Consider the following 18,291-nt stretch of genomic DNA (forward strand, 5'->3'; position numbering starts at 1 on the left):
AAGTTCAAAAATGGGCCTCGTGGTCAAGCCTTTCTATAATCATCTTCCCTCACTTCCTATCTGAAACCATAGCAACCCTGTATGGTGTCAACATGCCCTTATATGGACGTGCACATCAACCCCTTAACACTACATTACGGCGGTGTACGAGGAGATTAGCTGATCAATACCAGACTGATATCCAATTCCATTGTTTGCTCCAGGAACAAACGTGCCATTATCGGATGACTCGGCGGGTGTTCTGTTCTCACTTATCGATCGGAGCGTGATTTATTGTTGACGGTCAACGCAGGTAATGGCTAACGATTTCAACACGTGCATGAGAATCATTTGAGCGGTTGTCATCTGTGTGTACAGGCAGGAAAAGAAAAAAAAAGCATTTCTCAGAGCAGATATTAGCTCATCAATAAGTAAGGAGGCAGATTTGTGTGTGTGAGTGGATTTGCTGGTAAGAGGCTAAAATCTAGAGCGTCGACGTCTTACTGTAAAAACACAAGCAAGGGCGCTTTAGGAGGAAATGATTCAGACGGGAAGTAGGCAGGAAGTAGGTGTCGAGAAAAGGGAATCTAAAAAGAGTAGATGTGATTTTAGAGGCGGTCAAAATAAAAGAGAAATCGAACAGAGGAAATAAAATAGAGGCGGAGAAGAAGTGAAAAAATGCTTCTGTGTGTTGCAAGACACCTTAAAAAGTGTCCTTCAAACCAAACGTCCATTCTGCGGCGAGGTTCATTTTTACACCCTTAATAAATCAGCAGCTCAAATGTTTAATCAGGTTCCCGAGCGTGGATGAAAAAAATTAAAAAAAGTTCCCCCGACTTTCACACGACTTTCTCAGACTAAGTAAAGAGCCACTTCCACCGGCTTAAATATTTGATCCCTCCCTGGTTTGTTAATGTGGCTTTTTTACCTTTCAAGAAGTCCTGTTTTAATATGTCTAAAGTTAAAGAGGGGGAGGGGGAGGGGGAGGGGGGGGGGGGGGGGGGGGCTCCAAAGCCGCACCACAGATTGAAAAAGCAGACATGTATAATGGAAGAGGGTGAAATAAAAAGTTGCAAATTAAAATCCTGAGATGGATTTTGAGCCACTTTTCTGACTCGTCTCTGAATGTTTATACTTGAAAAATACACTCACACTCACGCACACACACACACACTTTACGTCAGCGTTGTCCTACCTTGGCCCGTATCTGTCCCGACGTCGACACTTTACGAATCAGCTTGTGCGACGTCTCCTCTTGCTCCCCGTCGCTGTCTGATGACTCTTCTCCCGCCTCTCCAGCCTGGGGGGGAAGAATTTAAAAAAAAAAAACTTCTGTGAGATTATTGTCTTCTATTACTGCAACGCAACATTTTGTAGCCTTTAAGAAAACAAAATCCCTGACTTCTGAGGCAGTTACCAACCAGATCACATGTGAGAAAACGTCTTAATTTCCCTACTTTTCAAAGGTTCGGCTGATGTCCTTCGCTTTGGATGAAAAGCGTCCGCTAAGTGAGTTGTAGAATTTGTAAATGTCGAGTGGAAAAAGCTTTGGATGGATTCCTGTAATCTCTTCTTTTGTTGCGTGCTTTTTAAATCAGGATTGTGTGTGTGATCTGGTTGACGTGCTGCTGGTCTGATGTCTGTTAGTTGATCTGCAGCTGTATAAAGTAAACGTCTTTAAAAACACTGAACCATCAAAACCTGGAAGCTACAAACTGGGTCGATATTACACCAAAGAGTTAGGCGGGAAAAAACGATGTTGCACAAAAATGTAAGTGTGTCTTTGATTAAAACAAGCTACTTAGTAATGCAAAAAAAAATGGGAAACTAAAATTCTAATAATATAATTTAACCATCATCACGTCAAGTAAGATTTAAACCTCTCTGAGTGTCTTCAAATGCAGAGCGATGGCTACAATATGGATCTCAAAACTCCTGGGATTGTTGACTCAAGTAGCACATACGACTTCCAACAGGAGCTTCCACTTCTTCATGTATCTGCTTCAGATTGTACAGTTTGACATGTTAAACTCGCTGTAGGTCCTAGACGTTTACGCACATGATGATCTGAAAGATGTTTCCTCGGACAGCTCTGAACAAAACAACAACAATTGACTTTGAGTTCAATCAAATCAATGATTTGGACAATGGCAATCCGTACCGCGCTCAAGAACGTCCAGCCGCCTAAAGTCCAGCTTGTCTGATTAGTGTGAGTGCTCCGTTCTGTTTTAGCACCTGCACCTGGCACAGATGGAAGAGGTGTGCTCATGCACCACACACAAGCACGGGTACACAACGTGACCGTGAAGTATAATCGATCCCCGCCTCCATTATGGAGAAAACCCGGAGTCTTCTGGCTGTTTCTGACTAACACGACTCAAAATAAGCCAAAAAGTCAGTGAAGTAGCGGTCATGATCTCTGTGTTTTCCGCTGATGTGCGGACACAGACTCGACCTGAATGCCTTTTATTTTTTTATTTTTTTTGAGTCCACCTGTCTTGTAAACTGAGCACGCTTCATGATTACATAAAGCCATGCATGTGTTGTATTGCAACGTTATGTATACAAGAGGTAACCGTGCTAGGGCCCAGTTAGTCCTGGAGCAGTGTGAGCGCAGGCCAGCAGGGGAATAGGGAGGGGGGGGGGGGGGCGATCGTGCATCAGCATGGTACGGGTCAACTTTTTTTTTCAGTATTTAGTTTTGTGAGGTAAATGTCTCTCTCCTGCAGAAATATTTCAATCTGAGTTTTTATGTGGAATAAGGCAGGTGTGTGGTTGTAAAAACTTGAGTCTTGAGGAGTTTACTTTTAGGATGTTTTGAAACTCTCTTGAAATCGATCAAACCCGCCCAAAAAAATCAGAAACAAACAATTTAAAGAAGATCTCCTTTAAGCCCAGCGTACACTGTACGGTTTATGTCCCATTTAGCCATTAGTCGCGCAGTATACAGGGGAGCACACGTCGTCCAATCACAGCCTGACCAGCTTGCTCCCCGACCTGTCGGATGATTTTTTTTTCCGGCATGTTTGATTTCCCCGACTCCGCGGCCTTTTTCTCCTGACTTGTGCCTGCACAAACTGACAGCTTCTGAAAACGCCATGGCAACAGCAGACATGCCTGTTTGATTTAGCTGCTAGTTAGCTTGTTTTTTTTTTTTTCAGTGGTGATGCAGAGTGTGTGTGTGTTTTCTGTTGTGTACGACAAGACGACTGAAATACACATCATAACAGTAGATCTCACTTCAACGTCTGTGTCTGTGGGCGTGAGCTCTGAGGTCATGCCCGACAAGTCACCACTCTTCCTTTAAGGCTGACGGACAATCCAAGTGGTTAGAAAATGAAGACAACAACAACAAAAACAGTGACTTTTGTGACCTATGATGTTCAACGACCGTGCGTTTCCTGTCTGGGAAATCTGGCACCACGTAACTCCTTATGAAACACAAACTGAACTGTACTTACAATATGAGTCCTTTCCGAGTCGGCCTGGGGCGATCCCAGCGACTCGCCGTGCTCCGCCACGTACAGGACGTTTGGGTTCAGTTTGGACGCCATGGCGGGCTCAGAGCAGCAGAGGACAAGAGAGAGAGAGAGAGAGAGAGAGAGCGAGGAGACACAGGTAGGAGGAGGGAGGAGAACTTCTGGATTTAAAAAAAAAAAGGGAGGAGGAGGAGGAGGAGAGAGAGCGGAGTTTTGAGGAGGTGAAAAGCTTGTCTTAAGTGGAGGAAAGAGAGGAGGAGAGGATAGGAACGCCGGCTCCGGGACGCCACACTCTCTATCCAGGACTCTGCAAAAGACGGAGGGATGAATTATTGATTAGGAGAAAGCTCACAGGAGTTTTTTGTTTTTTTGTTTATGGGTGCTCCCTCTGTGGACGCTCTTCTTCTTCTTCTTCTTCTTCTTCTTCTTCCTCTACTATTATTAATTGTGCATTCTTTCTCCACCTTTGCACTCTTTCAGTTAGAGACCATGACTTCTCTTTTTTTTTTTAAGTTCCTCTTTTTCTCCTTCCTGTGTTTGTGAGAAAACACCACGGTGCTATTACGCTTTTATTGTGACGGGGGGCTTAGATCATGTTTCTGCTGCTGCTTGTGATGATGATGATGATGATGATGATGATGATGATGATGATGATGATGATGAATGAGAAACATGAAGGGCAAATCCACTGGAAGGATGAAACATAATGACAACAACCGAGGTGATCATATGGCTCATTACAGAGGGGCTCATCAGTAATACATGCAACAACAGGCGGATATTGGCACAGTGTAGTATCATATACCGTGTGAGTGTTTCAGCATGCAGAGGTATTATGACATACAGAAAAGTGGCCATATGTGACGAGTGTGTGTGCAGAAGTGTGTGTGCGTTTCCTTGATTACGATGTGGACACGTTATTCAAAAACCTGTCTGCATTTCATCTTATTCCTGGTAGCAAACTTTAGCGGAAAAAAAAACAGACACACCTCGCATGTGTTTTAAATGTGTTTCACAATGTTTTTTTTTTTTTGCGGCTTCCGGCTGTAAAGAATAATAATAAAAAATAATAGATAAAACCGGATGCACAACAGGCTGTCGTCCTTATCTAACGTGGGAGCTCTCTCGGTGGACGCAAATAAATATCAATATTCAATTTTACGCAAAAAAAAATGTCCATCAGTAAAAACCTTGACGGCCACCCACTTCTCCTCTGCACAAATAGACACCACTCCGCGCTCTCCTGTGTCGGCCAAATGTGATTATTATTATTTACCTTAACGCCCGGTAATGTCTTCTTCCTCCTTCTCCTTCTCTCCCCCCGCCGGAGGTTGAATCAGCAGCGGCGTCTCCTCCGCTCCTGTTTGCCCGGCTTTTGGGTCGCTGGTTCAGCCGGCGTTCTGTCTCGCCGGTGGTGCTCGGCTTGCAGAGAGAGACGCGGTCATACGCATAGCGTCGGAGCGGATCTGAATCAGGTAGGAGGAAGAGGAGGAGGAGGGAGGTGGAGGAGGAAGAGGAGGGAGCAGGGGGGGGCGAGGAGAGAGAGAGAGAGAGAGAGAGAGAGAAGGGGGGGGAGAGAGAGAGAGAGAGAGAGAGAGAGAGAGAGAGAGAGAGAGAGAGATTTGAAAGCGGCCGTGTGGAGTCGCCTGCACACACGCATGCGCGCAAAAAGAGAGCTCGAAAACAGGACAAGATGCAAAATACAAACTGTTGAGTGGATAAATTATGGTAAAGTTTCGACAACTTTCAGTAAATTTTCCGCCACTGAGCACTTAACAGTAGCTCGGTGTAGAATTACAGCCCTGCTCAGCATTGATTCAAAAAGAAAGAATCGATTAATATCACATTAATGTCGCTTTTCATTGAAACACTAACTGCAGACTATTGTCTCCATCTCATAGACTTCTGTAAGTGATTGAAAGTATTTCAAGGCACAAGGTAGCCTATATATAATTTTTATATAAACTACAGTATGGTTATTAAGTATTTAGTATTTATTTATTTGAACAGTAAAAAAAAAGAACATACTGTCTATTAAACAAATAACAAAATGGACAATATTCCCAGTTTCCGATTTTGGAAGTCATTCTTTGGACTTAAAGGCTTTATATGTGATTTTCCACACTTAAATGTAATAGAAATCAGGTATATCCTCTGAAAATAACTGTGAGTCATGACTGTCTACAATGGGTGTTTTCAGAGTTTTCAGAGTCCTATCTTCACTTTGTTTACATCGCCCGGACGGCCGGCTGACTCCTCCCCTCGTGTATAAAAGTTGTTTAATTGAGGGACTAGAGAAAAGAAGAATAACATACTGTACTCACTGCTTAACTGTGTTTCTAGATCACACTCATTTCAGGTAAATTTACATGCAGTGTGAAGATACGAGCATAATAAAGATCGCTAGCGTTAGCATGCTAACACAACAATGCAGCGCAAGTTTGTTTTGGTTTCATGCTGGTGCTCAAGGGCGACATCTGCTGGATGAAAAAAATCGCATAGTAAGCCTTTAAGCGTGATCACATGCTTTCAGTTCGGAAAGTCGGAGTGTTGTATTCAGATATTTAAATGCAACCTGTTTCTGGTCGGGCCAATCACAACGGTTTATCTAATATGGGGCGGCTTTAAGAGCCATTGTGGCATCTTTGTCAAGAATCAAGATGAATAAAATCATTTCTGATTCTCGCTCATGTGTCACTATTACACACATTACACGTTACTTAAAGGTGGGCCAAAACATCTTCAACTATATTTCGATAAACTGTGTATGAATATGGACGTCGAAGCTAAAGCTACCAAGTTTAGCAGGCTAATGCTTTATCTAATTTTGTGTTGCTCTGATTGTCCTGGTTTTACTTTCCAGAGCAATTGGATTTTGAAACGCTAGGCTTCAGACGAACTCACAAATGAGTTGGTGGTTGCGTCCTAAACATTAACACCCACTACCTGTGAGGGAGGGTGACGGGTACATTTGTTTAAAGAGATAACACAGCAAATAAAACATTTGTATGTAAAAAAAAACTAGCTTAAGGAAAACACTTTGGAGTAGGTGTATTTAAATCTGATAGCTTTTAATGGCTCAGAGTTTGCATGATGGGGGATGGAGATGGAGATGGAGATGGAGGGGGCTCTTGCTGACTCTAACACTTCGGTTCAACTTCAAACTTCTGTCCAGACACGCTAATCCAATCCACTTTTATGACTCTGCACACTTGGTTGGACCTTGACCTTCGGGTTTATTTGTTCTCAATTCCGATCTCCTTTTCATTTTTGGAACAGCGAGAGATAAAGCTCCATGAGAGAGGGCGAGAGAGAGAGAGAGAGAGAGAGAGAGACACAGACACAAGGGCGGACGAACACAGATATGCACACTGACACAGCACACGCACTGGCATCGCTCAGTGAAGTAGTAATCTGTTTACAGTTGATTAAATATTCATGCTGAATTAACTGTGAGCCTGCCAACAGTCACTTCATTTACACCGAGTCTGTGTTAGTGTGTGTGTGTGTGTGTGTGTGTGTGTGTGTGTGTGTGTGTAGTCCCCACAAGCACAGCAACAGGGCATGCACACACACCTGCTGGATTCCCCCGTCGATCAGGTGATACTGATACTGTATTCTGCTCTTTTTCTCCGGTTGCCCTTGACAACGGCGAGTAGGAAGGGCTAAAAGGATGGAGCAAGAGGGAGGGAGGGAGATGACCAAGGACAAAAATAAATCTGAACAGAGTACGCTTTGTAAAAAAAAAAAAAAAAGAAAGAAAAAAAAACATCACATGTTCGACTGCAGCTAACACTTGTTTTTATAATGGATTCAAAAGTGAAGGTTGACCTCTTCACATTTGATTGAGTCAGCTCCAATGACAGAAAAAAAGGTGAAAGATTTGACGTGTTTATTTTATGTACGTTATTTACTTGTAAGGCGGTGGTTTTCAAAAGGTTAATCAGGTGCTTGTGGTGTTTTTTTCCTTTCATTTCTTTGCCCCCCCCCCCCCCCCAAAAAAAAAGAGCGGAAAAACATCGGCGTGTTTGTCAAACTGGGGAAGAAAGAGGCAGAAATAAGAGGAAGAGCCGCCTCTCTTCATCCCCTCTCTTGTCACAAACCTCCTCACAGCTCTCCCAGGGAGCTGCTTACAGGTTGTCAGATTTCCTCGCTTCCCCATCCAAGCCGTGCGCAGCGGGAGCGGCAATCAGAGCTGCAGCAAGAAAAAAAAAAGAAAAAAGAAACAGACGACAAAGAGATAATTAACGTCTGTGTGTTACGTACCAAACTGAGGGCGAATAAACGCACCGTCATTTCCATCATGCAAATCTCAACATCCTGTCGCACACCCTGTACTAATCTTTCACACTCCATCCTCCTGCCTCCATATTTATCTCTTTATTAATGTGCACCACACTGCAGAAATTACTCCTACTTTGCATGTACACACTCATTACTGCTGCGAGTGGAAGGAAAAATATTCTTTAGTTCTGTTGATGGAACAGTATCAGTCATAGCGATATTGGTACGCTTCTATTTTTAAGCTTTTGGTTGCACTCATTACATTTTCGGAATTTTACCTTTTAATACTGCGTGCCACATCAATGACCAGATTTACATTTTCTGGTCTGTTTTAGGGAACCACAAATATGCTCCTATGAACTTTATGTGTGGTCGAAGTGAAGCTACCACTGGCAGCTAGCTAGCTAACTTGCGTAGCTGCGACTCAGCACATGGAGAAATGGCTAGCTTGGCCCAAACCAAAGTTGGCTAAAACAACTACTGGTTTGCTAACTTGCTTAATTGCAAACAATGGTGCAACAGGTTTTTTTTATTTATCCCATAACGTCACGGTTTGGTGCGTGCAGACACACTATGAATATGTCTGAGTGGAGAATAATCCCTCATGGCAGGATTTACACCCCAATCTAGGATTCCTAATTTCTGAAGTTGACTAAGTTAGCAACTTGTATGCTTATTTTCTTTCTTGCCTCAAGTTGGATGAGAATGTCTTTTACACTTTCATGTCTCAATGGTAAACATACAGCAGTGCTAGCTAGCTTAGCATAGCGAAGAAAGAGGACAAACATCTAGCTTGGCTTCGTAAAAAGGTTGGAAACTCAACTTTCTGGCACATTTCAGGGTTAATTACTGTTGTTTGTTTCATCCGTAATAAAACTGCAATCTAAAAATGTCAATTTGTATTTGTGAAGGTAACATGTCTGACTAAATATTTGCTTTCAGCAGAGGCCATGTAACCAGTGGGGATTCATGTAACCAGTGGGGATTCATGTAACCAGTGGGGATTCCAAGAGAGTAATGGCTACGGGTTGGTACAATTAAACGTAGAAATATAACATTAAAATTGAGATGTGTTTACAGGTTGACTAAGTTATCTTCGTAAAGAGCCAAGCTCTCCATTTTTATGCTATGCTAACTAGCTAATAAGCTACTGGCTCCTGCTTTAAGCTTATATATGAGTGTGGTATCAAACTTCTCAGCAAATTGCCCCCAGGAGAGTGAATAAGAGCATTTCCCAAAATGTAAAACTTTTTTTTTTTGCCAAATATGATTTTTTTCGTTTTTTTTACATATCTCTCGTTTCTAGGTCTCTTGTTATCATTGTTATTCCTTCAAGAGTAGCAGTACCTTTATATCTAATCATACAGACATTAAAGTGATTTCATCCTTTTTCATCCGACTCGAAAAGAAAGCAGAAAAGAAAAGAACATCTGCGTGTTTGCCCAAATGTTCACCTGCATAATCATCGTCCTCAGGGACGTCTGTTTCTGGTGTTAATGAGACAAACGCAGTGACACAAATCTCTGATGGGAAATGCCTGAATCCCAGTTTTAATCCGGCTGTCATTCATTTTCTCACCACCTACAGCTGAACCCGGCTCCTACACAGACACCTCCACACACGCTGAAACCACACAAGAGATGTTACATCAGATCTGAAAATAAGCCGACACACCAATATAATAACATGAGTCATTTAAAGAGTATTCACAGTTCTGTCTGTTTGCAGCTATTTCTGTGGCTGAAAAATAACCTTACATTTACACAACCATTACATAAAGCATCTCTCTTTGTTGTGATAGTGACACATGGGGCATATTTTGTTTGACGCCTAAAAAATTGAAAGTATTCAGAGTTTCTTTTTTAAATAACAATGTGTACCTGTTTTGTTTGCAAGCATTCCCCTGTTTGCCTATAACCTTTAAAATGACATACTCAATACTGACCTTTAAACCCTTGTGTTTACATGCCTGATTCTGGTCTCATATGAAAGACAAGTATTTGGACTCTAATACCCAAAAAGTCTGACTAAGTGTTAACAAAATTAAATCAAATTCACAAAGGCACAAATATGGAAAATTGAATGTTTTTCTTGCATAATTTTCTCTTACTTTCAAGCTCATTTTAGGCACTCTTGCAACAAAAAAGTCAATGTTTTTTTCCTGCAATATTGAGAGGTTAAAATAGTTTACACAAAAAAGGTTTAAAGCTGAACAAATAAGATAAAATGGAAGGTTTTACTTTTACTCTAATATTGTCAGATTTTTGGGAAGTGTTTTAGCATAATAAGCAAATTTAGCAGGTTTCCAGTTTAACCAACATAGGAATTTCACTTTGCCAAATTCCCTTTTAAAATGTTCTGTTTGTTGGCTATTTCCTCTGCAAGATAAGAAGATATCTAGTCTCATAATTAGATCTCAAAATGGCTTACATATGTTGTTTTTTTTCAAGTTTATTTTTGGGCTTTTTATTCAGAGAAAGGACAGTCGATTTTCAGAAATGGGATAGAGAGAGAGAGAGAGTGGGGAAAGACATGCGGGAAAGGAACCACAGGTAGGATTTAAATCCAGGCTGCCCGCTTGAAGGACTATTGCCTACGGGCATGGGGAGTGTGCACTAACCACTAGGCAACTGGTGCCCCAATAAAGGTTTAGTTTAACCAACATGGTAAAACATAGGGTTGTAATTTGGCAGTTTTCTCCATCATTGTTCTGTCTTTTGGCCATTTTGTCTACTAAATAAGCAGCTATTGTTGCTCTGATGTTGGGATCTTGAAATAGTTTTGACTAAATAACCATGAGGCTTTACACTTTTAATCATCAGATTGAATCTTTTCACTGCACGCTGTCCCAAATAATACCCGACAGATTATTTATCCATCCTGCAGGCGGTTAAAACTGCAAGGTTACAAGAATCGACTGTGACATTTGTGACTCAGAACTGATTAAAAGAAGACAAAATAAACGGCTTCTGAATTGCATGGCTAAAGGATAGACTGAATGAGATTTTAATTGGCCTTTAATTGTTTTGGAATTGGCGTCCTCATTAACCCTGGAGACATTGAGGGTTAACAGACCCGTGCAGAGAGCCGGCGTGCTTTTTAAAAGGTTGCAAAAAGGGGTCAGGGCAACCCATTCGTTCGACCTACCCAGAGTCGACAGGGGGCTTATTGATCGGATAATTGGGGGAATTGGAGATAAATGAAGAGATGAATGGTGCAGCAGTTGTTCCACATCTACACTGATCTGGGAAGACGCTTGTTTCACTCAATCCTGCAGTTTTTTATGCAATTAGAATCCTTCATGATTCAGTCTGTGCAGTTCATTTGTATACCAGCCCTGCTGCTCTTGTCAATGTATGCACCGTGTGTAACTATGCTGCCACCTAGTGATTTATACCTCCATTTAAAAAATGATGTAGAAAATTGAACCTTGAAGTGTGCAGGAAGAGACTCAGGATGCCGTGGAAATGTGCAGTGAAAAAAGGCAGAATGAATAGGAAAAGGCAGTTATTGGAGGCCCCGATAAGCGGCGGTGGACTCAAAATGATAAGCTGTTAAAAAGCATCAATTATTGAGTGTAGTCTGCGATCTCGCCCTTTGATCAGAGAGAGACCGGGGTAATCGCTGCTCTCGCTAATGAGGCTTGCGACGAGAGGAGGGGTGAGAAAGGAGGGGATGAGGAGAAGCAGAAGAGAGAGAGAGGAGAGGAGGGGAGAAAGAGGTTTCAATGGGGGGTGAGAGGTCAGAGAGAGAGAGAGAGAGAGACACAGGTGAGTCTGTAGGATTAAGGGAAAAACAGATGAGTTGTTTTTCAGTGTTGAGACGTGAACATTTGGGATTTCCTTGAAATCAACCTCAGAATGCAATTCATCCCCAAAATTCACAACCACAAATAAAAAAAAATGCATGTCTGCTTTGAGCTTTGCAAGAATAAAATGTTTAAAAAATCAATTACAATGAATTATTTTAAGGTTTTGCATGACAAATTCTCCAATTTAGAGACTTAAAACTGGATGTCAAAGCATTATTTGCTTGAATTTAAACAATTTGAGTCAGAAAATATGCAAGTTTATAGATGAAATAACGCTAACACATTGTTTTTGTATACAGATAATTACATAAGTCCAGAAGGTTTCTTATAGACAGACGATAGGATGAAATTGTCAGTTTGGGACGTTTTAAGCCTTCTGACCAATCAGGTCAGCTGCGCACCTTATTGCGAGTAACTCAAGAAATTAAAAAAAGATGACTCATTAAAAACTTCACCCCCCCCCTGCAGTGTGTGCTGAGAGAGACATGAGCTAAATGTTTTTGAACCAGGCTGCAAACATTTTCTGTCCTGCTTTTTTTGAATGGGTGTGTATGTGACTTCCAACTCTTCTGCAGCCAGCCTCTAGTGGACACTTGATGAACTGCGGGATTTTGAACTTCTGCATTGGCTTCATTTTTCAACACTGATTGGTGGTATATGTATATTCTTCCTTGTATCTTGTTTTTACTTCGGGCTATTCTCTTCAGTATTGAGCACTGTTGCCATGTCATCGTGTTTTGTCCTTGAATTGAACATCACAACTTGAAAAACAACATCTTTGAACGTTTCAGATTAGCTGCTTTAGTGAGTGGATTAAACGGCAGATAAACAAAAATGACACTGAATGGTAAAATGGTTTCAAAGAAAGAAAACAGAAAGAGGTACTAAAGTGATAGAACATCCTCTTGATGGAGGAGGAAAGAGGACAGAAATGGGTGGGGAAAAGAAAGCATGAAGGATGAAATGTGTGGAAAAAAGCTAGAGAAAGAAAAAAAGACAAAGGGAAAAAGAGGCAGAATATAAAGAGGCAGAGAAAAAGTGAGTGCCTCCGCCCCTGTGAGATCTATCGAAGCTATAAATACTCTGTGGAATACATAGATCAGGAACATTTGAGTCATCGACTTGAAGTCTATACTAATGCATCAGCCTCACTTTGAAGTGCCACAAGTGTCAGACAGCACGTCAAACTTTCAGAGCTCTGAATGTCACAGGTGAACTGCAGGAGGAGAAAGTTTAAGACATTGAGCAAAAAACATGCCAGAGAGAGAGACCGAAATAACTCACACAAGTGGAAAAAACAAAGAGGCCATTGTGCGTGCGCGATTGGCCCGGACTCTTCAACATATTGGTTTCCATGAGAACACGAGATGGAGTGAGCGAAACAGGTGGTAACCTCAAAGAGCACAGCGACACATCCTGTTAGCTTTTTCACAAGCAGTTCTGAACACACGCGGCGCAAACACAGAGCCGCTAATGAAGCTACACGCTGTGAGCAGAGTGTATGAAAACACACCCACCATCAGTGTGTGTGCGTCTGTCACTGCTGCTGGGATCACACTCATCAAACTCTGTCCTGTATCAGAATACTTGTTGCAGTAAGAAGCAGCAGTACTGTTTCCAGACGTAGTTAGCAAGAGCAGGGAATTGTACCAGCGTAAAATACGAGTAGAGAAAACCTTTGTTGACTCAGTTCTACAAATATGCACGATTTTTACCAAAGTTAAAAGTGCACACAACAGTTGAATTCCTCCAAGACTTTGTAGACCTCAAAGCAGAGGAACAGGTTTCAAACCCATAATGCTACGTAGGCTCATAGGTCAAATGTCAATACTGTGTTGAAAAAGGACATACTAAGTGTGTAGTGTGTAAAGTAACTGTGCTAATAAACTAAGCCTGAGTTAACATGCATAAAATCACAACACTTAGTTTGTCCCTTTAAAAGTCTGCAAATGACATAAAAACGTAAAATACTTGATATTAATGGAAGCTAAAAAAACAGAAAACGATTAGCTTCAACATAATCAGAGTGTTGTTGTGGTTATTATAAGGAGTAGCTCTCACAGGGGTGGCAAGATAAGCACAGAGGTGTTAACCTCAAAGAGTTGTTGAGGTTTATTAAACCTCCCGTGGGAGATTACTTTACCAGTTGATGCGATGCATTGTTTTTATCTGTGCCACAGTGTGGTGTATTTACCACAAGGAAATACAAAGTGCAGAGCAACACCAGCAGCAGTGACTAAAAAACAAACAATTTCCATGACTAATTGTGTTCACTATGAAGCATAATTACATTGTCAGAAAATGGCCTCTTTACTCATTGTTGGCATTTCAGTTGGAGCAATCTGCTCAACATCTCCTGCTAACTCCCACATGCTTCAACTGCTCATGCTTTATGCTAGCTGTCCTGTTTACAATGTTTTAACACTCCAATCTTGTTGAGGTCAAATGAATGGATCTGTTCTATCTCAGTTTTATTGTAAATATCTCTGGCTCACTTCATGGTATAATAACGTCGGGACAGTGTTAGTTAGCTGCTGGCTTTCAAGCTGACATTTATCCAAGTAGCAACCAATCAGATGTGTCAGCCGTTAATCAATCAGCTACCAGACAATACCTGCATAGAAAATAACAAAGAGCCTTAACAAAGGTGTTGAATAGCAATAATAATAGTGTGTGAGACTATTCAAAACTGTTTGACTTCATATTGGGTTCCTGCGTTGCCTGAGTTGTTATGAGCTATTATGTTGCGGATGATGTTGGGGTTTTGTTGTTGGTCGGGGTGGTTGTTTGGGTTCTTTTACTGTTGGGGTTCTGTTGTTGGTCGGGGTGGTTGTTTGGGTTCTTTTACTGTTGGGGTTCTGTTGTTGGTCGGGGTGGTTGTTTGGGTTCTTTTACTGTTGGGGTTCTGTTGTTGGTCGGGGTGGTTGTTTGGGTTATTTTACTGTTGGGGTTCTGTTGTTGGTCGGGGTGGTTGTTTGGGTTCTTTTACTGTTGGGGTTCTGTTGTTGGTCGGGGTGGTTGTTTGGGTTATTTTACTGTTGGGGTTCTGTTGTTAGTCGGGGTGGTTGTTTGGGTTATTTTACTGTTGGGGTTCTGTTGTTGGTCGGGGTGGTTGTTTGGGTTATTTTACTGTTGGGGTTCTGTTGTTGGTCGGGGTGGTTGTTTGGGTTCTTTTACTGTTGGGGTTCTGTTGTTGGTCGGGGTGGTTGTTTGGGTTCTTTTACTGTTGGGGTTCTGTTGTTGGTCGGGGTGGTTGCTTGGGTTCTTTTACTGTTGGGGTTCTGTTGTTAGTCGGGGTGGTTGCTTGGGTTCTTTTACTGTTGGGGTTCTGTTGTTGGTTGGGGTGGTTGTTTGGGTTCTTTTACTGTTGGGGTTCTGTTGTTGGTCGGGGTGGTTGTTTGGGTTCTTTTACTGTTGGGGTTCTGTTGTTGGTCGGGGTGGTTGTTTGGGTTCTTTTACTGTTGGGGTTCTGTTGTTGGTCGGGGTGGTTGTTTGGGTTCTTTTACTGTTGGGGTTCTGTTGTTGGTCGGGGTGGTTGTTTGGGTTCTTTTACTGTTGGGGTTCTGTTGTTGGTCGGGGTGGTTGCTTGGGTTCTTTTACTGTTGGGGTTCTGTTGTTAGTCGGGGTGGTTGTTTGGGTTCTTTTACTGTTGGGGTTCTGTTGTTGGTCGGGGTGGTTGTTTGGGTTCTTTTACTGTTGGGGTTCTGTTGTTGGTCGGGGTGGTTGTTTGGGTTCTTTTACTGTTGGGGTTCTGTTGTTAGTCGGGGTGGTTGTTTGGGTTCTTTTACTGTTGGGGTTCTGTTGTTGGTCGGGGTGGTTGCTTGGGTTCTTTTACTGTTGGGGTTCTGTTGTTAGTCGGGTGGTTGTTTGGGTTCTTTTACTGTTGGGGTTCTGTTGTTGGTCGGGGTGGTTGCTTGGGTTCTTTTACTGTTGGGGTTCTGTTGTTGGTCGGGGTGGTTGCTTGGGTTCTTTTACTGTTGGGGTTCTGTTGTTGGTCGGGGTGGTTGCTTGGGTTCTTTTACTGTTGGGGTTCTGTTGTTGGTCGGGGTGGTTGCTTGGGTTCTTTTACTGTTGCGGTTTTGTTGTTGTTTGGTGTTTCATCCGTGGGTTGCTCTGTTGTTGTGGTGTTTTGTTGCTGTTGGTTTCTTATGCTTTGTTATATTCTTATGCTTTTTTTCTTCAAACACTTTGAGAAACCCTTGTTTTTACAAATAAAGTTGTTAATATTATTATTATATTCTTGAGTTTTTTGGGAGCTAAAGAATTTGGAGTGTTCTCTTGGCTATCTTGTATACTTAGACAGGGCCCGTTGCTTGACTCAAGAAAGGGCTTCTTCCAATGTTGGCAAGAGCGATGTTCTGATTTGGGAAACGCTCTTCAGATCAAATTCATACTTGGCAATGCTCTCCCTTAAGTTGCTTGCAAAACACCTGCCAAATTTGAAGTCTATTGGACAAACGATTCTCAAGGTGAGTGAAGTACAGTCATACATGTAGTTAGATAGCCTGGGACTTCCTCTATGATTACATGTGCCAATTAACCAAATTGAGCCAAATTTGACAAGGTCACTCAGATGTTATGTTCCTTAATTTCCACCAAATGTGGTAGAACTTAAATAGATATGTTTTTTTTTGCAATGAAACCCTGGCCCAAAGCAATTGTGAGACAGTTTTAGCAAAAATACATGAATCAACCGTACGGAAATTGGGGTTATGTCTCCACTATGTCCAGAGATGACACCAAACAAATTTGGTGACAGTTGCTCAAAATTTGTTGAAGCAGTTTTAAAAAAAATTAAAAAAAGATGCGGACAGTATTTAATATGGTGGGTCTCAATCTAGACCCAAATGGGTGTGGCGTATGTGGATAAATTCATCCGTACAGACAGAAATTGAGAGATTAATGTTTGGAAACTTGCAGTCAAGAGGTAACAGGTAAGAACATACAGTCCATGGCTATAGCGCCATCATCAAGCCAAATTGCAAAATCTTAACAGAGCTGTCCCTTGGGATGTTAGCAATATGTCCCCCCCAATGTGAAGTCAATTGGCTGAACGGTTCTAGACAAAACAAAATGACAAGCAGACTCCTTCCCTTATTGTTAGATGACTGCATACAATGTTGTACAAGAAGTGAAATTCCCCAGATCAGATCATAGAACCACACTGACACACAGAATAATGATTTGTATTCAGTAAATGCTGTCGGGTTAATAATAATGTGACATTCTTCTCTCTGTTCTCACTCCGGGGAACACAGACAGGCTAATGAAGACTGAACAGCCTCCCTGAAGCATCGTGTGCAAGGTCACTTGAGTGAATCCTCTTCTAATGCATGGATTGAAATTAAAGATCATGTCATCCATCACTGGACCACTTTAGTACTCCTGTGGGATATATCCTCTGTGAAACTAAAGAAAGTGGCCCAAATGTGGTTCTCAGTGAGACGAAAATGACAACTCTTTCAGAACTGCTTTGAATAAGGTTGCTATAAGATTCCCCACCTGACCAGAAAAGAAAATTTTTTTTTTAACATGTCCATGATCATTCCTTGACCAAAACCAAGTGATGTCTATTTTTATGTGATACCATCAAAACCCTTTACTTTGATTAAATCAAAATACAATCAAGTTCTTGTGTTTTAGAGTCTTAGCCTGTCTTAATGGCAACCAAAGCCTCCATGGCAGATTCAGATCAGAAAACTTTAGTGTTGTTTGAAAGCCATCAACCTTATATGTTGTTCTGTCCATAGAGAACAGATAGTAAAATGTTTGTCAGTTTAAAACATTGGTTCCAAACCTGGGGATTTCAGAGTGGGTGCAAGTCTTTGTCTCCAGATTAGATTTGCACATATTAACTAAAATGGTGACAAAACACTTACTGGATAGTTAATTCAAAGGTCTTTAGGTAATAACACGCGTGGAGACCTATACAGTAGCAGTTTTTACAATGAATACTGTTGTAGTTTGAAAGGTTGAATCATAACAGAAACACACAATCTGGACAGCAACAGGCACAAACCAGTAAGTATCTCACCTCTGAATTTGGCCAAGTCATAAGGACATGTTCTGATACACGCACACACATACCCACCCACCCTTTCCTGGTAAAAGACCAGTTGTCCGGCCAAGAAACTTCTAGGAAATGGTCTTTATATAGCACACATGTTGTAATTGCCCATTGTGATGATTGCCCATAAAAGGATGATTGGGATGCTATAAAGGAACTGCTCCGAGAGAAATAAACAGATCCTCGATTCACAAGCCATAGTCTCTGTCTGATTGTTCAAGAGCATTTACTCTTCTACAATACAAGGAAAATTAAGCAAATTTTTGACAAAAATGTATCACTTATCTCCATGTGGGTCCTTGAGGGGCTCAGTTTGTTTAAGATAAAATAGGATGGGATACAAGGAAAAACGGTTTGGAAACACTGGTCTAACACAATTAAAAACCACAAATGGTGTCATTTAAGATCAAGGATTGGTTCAATGACTTATTGTGGTTGATTTCATTGGAAAAAAAGTCCCTTAGGGATCCATTATGTTTCCATTTCATGTCTGCAATCCATACTCCCATTGACATGCCTCTGTTATTAAAATGTACAGCAAATCATTAAACCTATTTGTTCACCAAATATTGAGTTTTCCTGGATAATTATGTAAACTAGGCCCCCCCATTGGGAGTATAACTTGGAAAAATAGAGGTAGCTTATGAATAAATCATCTTTTACACTCACAC

General features: G+C 41.5%; 1 protein-coding gene across 1 annotated transcript in view; it reads right to left on the minus strand.

The window, feature by feature from the left end:
- The window catches only part of si:dkey-172j4.3 (diacylglycerol kinase eta), a 71,194-nt gene extending 66,181 nt beyond the window's left edge, over positions 1-5,013 (minus strand). The window contains exons 1-3 of the mRNA XM_061031704.1: positions 4,735-5,013; positions 3,441-3,619; positions 1,175-1,279 (exon numbers count right to left, since the gene is read on the minus strand). Of these exons, the coding sequence (XP_060887687.1) occupies positions 1,175-1,279; positions 3,441-3,533 (198 nt within the window). The 5' untranslated portion in view covers positions 3,534-3,619; positions 4,735-5,013. The remainder of the gene's footprint in view (positions 1-1,174; positions 1,280-3,440; positions 3,620-4,734) is intronic.
- Positions 5,014-18,291: the final 13,278 nt, after the last annotated feature.

The sequence above is a fragment of the Labrus mixtus genome, chromosome 23 (assembly GCF_963584025.1).
Source record: "Labrus mixtus chromosome 23, fLabMix1.1, whole genome shotgun sequence".
NCBI classification, from domain to species: Eukaryota; Metazoa; Chordata; class Actinopteri; order Labriformes; family Labridae; genus Labrus; species Labrus mixtus.